Source organism: Entamoeba nuttalli (genome assembly GCF_000257125.1).
Source record: "Entamoeba nuttalli P19 unplaced genomic scaffold asmbl_3972, whole genome shotgun sequence".
NCBI classification, from domain to species: domain Eukaryota; phylum Evosea; order Mastigamoebida; family Endamoebidae; genus Entamoeba; species Entamoeba nuttalli.
In genome coordinates this window covers 1-3573 of record NW_008576464.1, presented here as the reverse complement: position 1 = coordinate 3573, position 3573 = coordinate 1, and the positions used below count along the sequence as shown (strand labels likewise).

At 27.3% G+C, this 3573-nt stretch overlaps 4 protein-coding genes across 4 annotated transcripts; 2 read left to right on the top strand and 2 right to left on the bottom strand.

Moving 5' to 3' along the window:
* Positions 1 to 123: 123 nt before the first annotated feature.
* ENU1_087960 (hypothetical protein) lies at positions 124 to 291 on the bottom strand (the record flags this gene model as incomplete). The annotated part of the gene is made up of 1 exon (XM_008858927.1): positions 124 to 291. The coding sequence occupies one exon, from the start codon at positions 289 to 291 to the stop codon at positions 124 to 126; it is 168 nt and encodes a 55-aa protein (XP_008857149.1).
* Positions 292 to 892: 601 nt separating this feature from the next.
* Positions 893 to 1330, top strand: ENU1_087950 (hypothetical protein; the record flags this gene model as incomplete). Its single annotated transcript, XM_008858926.1, has 2 exons — positions 893 to 1059; positions 1111 to 1330. 2 exons carry the CDS (start codon positions 893 to 895, stop codon positions 1328 to 1330), a joined length of 387 nt encoding a protein of 128 aa, XP_008857148.1.
* A 30-nt stretch (positions 1331 to 1360) lies between these two features.
* On the bottom strand, positions 1361 to 2401 carry ENU1_087940 (DNAJ subfamily A member 1, putative; the record flags this gene model as incomplete). The annotated part of the gene is made up of 1 exon (XM_008858925.1): positions 1361 to 2401. One exon carries the CDS (start codon positions 2399 to 2401, stop codon positions 1361 to 1363), a length of 1041 nt encoding a protein of 346 aa, XP_008857147.1.
* A 132-nt stretch (positions 2402 to 2533) lies between these two features.
* On the top strand, positions 2534 to 3308 carry ENU1_087930 (START domain containing protein; the record flags this gene model as incomplete). The annotated part of the gene is made up of 2 exons (XM_008858924.1): positions 2534 to 3102; positions 3173 to 3308. 2 exons carry the CDS (start codon positions 2534 to 2536, stop codon positions 3306 to 3308), a joined length of 705 nt encoding a protein of 234 aa, XP_008857146.1.
* Between the last annotated feature and the right edge of the window lie 265 nt (positions 3309 to 3573).

Sequence of the window (3573 nt, the reverse complement as noted above, 5' to 3'; positions counted from 1 at the left end):
TTTTTTTTAATTTAATTTAATAGAATAAATTTTAAGAAAAGAAGGAACAAAAAGAAATTTAAGAAAAACTAATTTACATTCTTAAGCAGAAAAAAAAAACAATATTGTCAGGACGATCTTTATTTATGGATAGTCTGCATTAACAATAACTTGATCAAGAACATTTTCTTTTCCTTCAATAATGAAATGATTCTTAATGAAATCAAATGAACCAGATAAAATAGATTTTACTTCTAAATCACATTCTTCATTTTCTTCAAATTCTTGAGTAAAAAGATCTTCATGTCTCATATTATAAATAATATTAATTGACTTTGTTTTACCTACCTTTCTGATTCTAACAGGAAAGATAATGTTTCGTTCCATAACTCAACTAGGTGATTAATTTTTGGGAGTTCTTCTGATTAAATACAACCCTTCCTTCCATTAAACTGGGTTTTACCAAAATAGATTGAAACACTTCTGTTTTATTCAGAATTATTTTTAAAAACAGTTCAAGTCATGAAAGTTAAATGTTTTCCTTTCTCAAAAATTCTTTTTATTTTCTATGTCGTTATTTTGGATTTGCAATTAATTTAATACCGTTTCAACCCCTGTTTATAAAAATAATTTATAGTTTCATTTTCTATATTTTGAGTATTGAATAGATGTTGACAGTACAATATTAGTTTCATAAAAACATGTCATTTGGTTAGTTTATATCACTTCATTAACTACCAGAATAAAAAATTTTCTACAAATCTTCATTCTAAAAATAAATTATTTCCTTGATAAAATTTTGAAACATTTAAAAATTTTAAAAATATAATTTTATTTTATTTTTTTGTTTTTTCTGTTTTTTTTGTTTTTTTTTTTAATAAAAGTTTAAAAATTTTAAACTACAAAATATAAAATGAAGATTATTTTCATATTTTTCTTCACTTTTGCATTTTCACAAGATATTCTTATTAAAGCTGATGTTAAGAAATATTTTAGAGCAGTATTAAATATTCCACCAACATGCACATTAAGAACAGAACCAGGAATTAGTGCATTTATTAATAGTAAATATCCCAATTAGTTTGTATAATTTCAAAACTAATTTAAAGTAGAAATTAACTTATTTAATAGCCCTATGGTTATTAAAATTGGTTCAAGTAAAACAACACTCGAATTTTATGATCTTACAAATCAACTTTTAGAAGAAATAAATATTGAAGGATTTAAGAAAACACAAATTGAAAATCTCCTTGATAAAAGAGGATTTTATTGTGAAAATCCATCATCATTTAATCAACAAGAAATTAATGAAAAAGACTTCTCATTTAATGAATTATTTGAAAAAAAATAAATAAAATCATTGAATTATTATTCTCTTTAATTAAAATAATTTTTCAATTGCTTCTTGTTGTTGATTATTAAGAGAATGTGGATAATCAACAATTATATCAACAAATAATTTTCCTTTTGTTTCTTTCATTTTAATTGGCATACCTTCATTTTCTATAGTAATAACACTTCCATATGGTGTAATACCTTTCTTTTCTACTTTAACTATATGACCATCAAGATGTTTTACTTCTTTAGTAAATCCAATTAATGACTCTTTTAATGTAATATGCATTGTTGTTCTTAAATCATCCCATCTACGTGTGAAATTAGGATGTTCAATAGTGTGAATCTTAAATATAACATCTCCTGTCTTCCAATCTGGCTTTTCATCTCCAAATCCTTCAAAAGTAATGACTTCTCCTTCTCTCATTCCTTTATTTATTGTTACTGAAATAGTTGTTTCTCCTTCTTCAACTTTCTTTCCTTTACAAACATGACATACTTTTCCATATATCTTTCCTTTTCCTCCACATTTATCACAAGTACTTTGAATTTGTTGAATAAAACCTGGTCCAATTCTTCTTGTCTCCGTTTTAACTCCACTTCCATGACATACTGGACATTCTTTTACATCATCTGGTGTATCTCCTCCAGTACCATGACAATGATGACATAATTGTCTTTTTCTATGTAATACCTCTATAGTTTTACCTTTATATAAATCTTCTAATGTAACGTCCAACACAATTTCAACATTAGGCATTTGATGTTTTTGGTGTGGTCTCATATCTTGGAAAATATCACCAAATGGATTAAATCCACCAAATCCGTTTTGTCTTTCAGGATTCTTTAAAGCTTCTTCTCCACCTAGATCATATCTTCTTCTTTGAGTTTCATCTGAAAGAACTTCATATGCTTTGTTAATTTGTTCATATTTTTTTTTATCTCCAGTTGGTTTATCAGGATGGTATTTCAATGATAATGTACGATATGCCTTCTTTAATTCAGATTGTGTTGCTTGTTTTGAGACACCAAGGACTTGGTAATAGTCAATGGCTGAAGCAAGCGCAATGAGTAAGTAAAAGAGCATTAAAATCAAAAGTTCTGTCTTTGTTTAATAAAGACTTTAGCTCTGTTTTCAGGGTTTTATGATTTAAGGAAAAGATGATAATTTTTAGAAAAAGAAGAATAATGTAGTTGGAATAGAACTACTAAGCCAGTTATGAGTGTTGAAATCCCTGATATTCCTTATGTAAATAATGAGGTAGAACTTGATCGAATGGTTAAACCATTACAACTTTGGATGAGACAGATGAGTAAAAAGAAATGGGAATTTGAGGCATCACCAGATGGTGTGTTACAATATTGTGTTTTACCAAATGAAAACAATCAACGATTTGCCCGATATGTAATTTTTATAAAAAAACCAAAAAGATTTGTTGTTGAGTCTTTGTTTGATATTCCTTTGATGAAATCATTAGAACCAAATATTACAGAAATGAAAACGTTACTTCAAAGTGATGATTCTTATTTAAATTATGAAATTCAGCAAATCCCTTATGGAAGTTTAGTTACACCACGTGATTTTTTATTTGTTCAAACAAATTATAAAATTGAAGGAGATCAATACATTGTCAGTTCAAGTGTGAATAGTGAAAAAGAAAATACTTACAATGAAAAGTTAGTAAGAGGATATAAAAAAATAGGAATTAGAGTGTATGACGAAGTTCCAAATGAATCAACAAATATTGAGGTTATTGTATGTGCTGATTTGAGGGGATGGGTTGTTGGGTATGTTGTTACTAAGTTTCTTTATCAACAAGTAGAACCATTCATTTTATTGAAATATCAACTTGAAAAGGATGAACGAGAGGCAGAAGCAAAACGAATTGCAGAAGAAGAAGAACAAAAAAGGAAAGAGGAAGAACAAAAGGCGTTGGAACTCAAACAACAAGAAGAAGAAAAACTCAAACAACAAGAAGAAGCCGCACGATTAAAGAGAGAAGAAGAAGCCAAAAAGAAAGAAGAATTAGAGAAAAAAAAGAAAGAAGATGAAATTAAGAAGAAGAGTAATACAAGTGATAATCTAAAGAAACAGCAAGAAGCAGAAAAACGTAAAGAAGAAGAGATAAAGAAAAAGAAAGAAGAAGAAGAACGAAAGAAGAAAGAGGAAGAGAAGAAAAAAGCTGAAAAAGAGAAAAGAAAAAAACAAGAATTAAAAGAGAAAGAAAAAGAGAAAAAAGAAAAGGAAAAAGAAAAAGA